The sequence below is a fragment of the Phalaenopsis equestris genome, unplaced genomic scaffold (assembly GCF_001263595.1).
Source record: "Phalaenopsis equestris unplaced genomic scaffold, ASM126359v1 Scaffold000733, whole genome shotgun sequence".
In the NCBI taxonomy this organism is placed as follows: Eukaryota; Viridiplantae; Streptophyta; class Magnoliopsida; order Asparagales; family Orchidaceae; genus Phalaenopsis; species Phalaenopsis equestris.
In genome coordinates, this window is record NW_018165173.1 from 21,348 (window position 1) to 22,876 (window position 1,529).

At 41.6% G+C, this 1,529-nt stretch overlaps 1 protein-coding gene across 1 annotated transcript in view; it reads right to left on the reverse strand.

The window, feature by feature from the left end:
* Window positions 1–1,103: 1,103 nt before the first annotated feature.
* Window positions 1,104–1,529, reverse strand: part of LOC110030529 (adenylate isopentenyltransferase-like) — a 1,339-nt gene continuing 913 nt past the window's right edge. Inside the window, exon 2 of the mRNA XM_020733271.1 lies at window positions 1,104–1,512. Coding sequence (XP_020588930.1) covers window positions 1,157–1,512 — 356 coding nt within the window. The 3' untranslated portion in view covers window positions 1,104–1,156. The remainder of the gene's footprint in view (window positions 1,513–1,529) is intronic.

The following is a 1,529-nucleotide window of genomic DNA, read 5'->3' on the forward strand; positions in this document are numbered from 1 at the left end:
ATATATGTCATGTTTTGTGTGCACGAAAAATGTATTACACGTTTTAAAAAGTAAAAATAAATAAATAAATAATGTTATAGGAAAGATTTGGGTGGTATAAGTGTGAAAAGTAAATCTCAGGCGTTAAATATGTAAATACATATAACAATTGGGTGGCATGTATATAAATGCATCTAGAAAATTGTGCTACCCTACTAACTACTATGCATTCAGGAACCAACTCCCCTTTCTTTTTTGATGAAAACCAACAAGCTGTTTGGTGGATGAACAGAGGGCTGTATTTAATTAACTGAATGAATTCGGCTTCAAACAAAGCAAGCATGATTCCTGAGTTTACTTCCAGCTAAAAGAAATATGGCAGTATAATTATCGAACTGAAGAAACACGAAAAAATTGCTTTTGCTTCAGCCAAAAATTAATATACTGCCATCAGTTGAACACTATGCTCGGCGATTAAAGCATTTCTTAGGTGCACAAAATTTTTAAAAACAACGGAACTGCAACAAAATTGAAAAAAAAAAGCTTCAATAGGAGATGTTTGTTGAAAATGTGGAAAATACTGCCCCAATCATCTCCTTCTCTCTCTCTCCTTCCCTTTCCTTCCCTTCCTACTATATTCATGTTTAGAAAATATCGTGTCGGGCCTCCACATGTCTAATACAAAAGTTCTCATGGGAATGCACAGGCGTGACCGCCGTTGTTTGAATGTACAGAGACGACATTCCACAGTAAATTAATCCATTGCTTTAGAGTTTTCCACTTTCAACGATTGAAATTGAATTAAGAAAAATAAAGATGATTTTAATAAAATATTTTAATTTAATTTTAACCATAGGGTGAGCAGGAAGGTTAACAAAATATGCTGCAGAGTCAAATTAGAGTTTTGTAAAATCTATAGATCATTGGATGAACGATGGATTCATGCAATAATTTGTAGATTTGAACTGACTTCAGCAGCCAAATATTTCAAGGTCAACTCCATCACTAATTACCATATGGAGGATCCGAAACCCCTTTTTGTTGCTCGACAAACAATGCAGTTTAAATAGAAGTTATCACTATAATGTAAACTTTTTCACCCTCTTATCTTTCTGAGAGAAAAGTGGGAGAGAGGCGGAGGAGCCCGCACGCGAGAAACGTTAAGGAGCTGCAGTTATTAAAAAGGGGGGTGTAGTCGCTGACGACCCAAGTCCTCCTGCAGGAAACGCTCGACTGCGCGGAGGCTTGGTCCCAGCACGCCCCGCTCCCATGCCTCAACTTCCGCCTCCCGTCCAGCGCCGGCGAGCCGCGCTTCCACTACAGGCGATGCGTCCAACCTTTTCATTGGCCATCCCAACTCCCCAAGCCGCACTATCTTTCTTACCTGCTGCGCTGCCAACCGCCGCGTATTCTCCTTAATCGCCGCCAGCGCCTCCTCGTAAGCAGCCACAGTACCTCTCCGAAAATACTCCTTAAATTCCGGGACCCCAATCGCCTTTCCCAGCCCAGGGTGCCGCTCTTCCGCCGCCGTCCCTCCCCTGGCCAAGGAC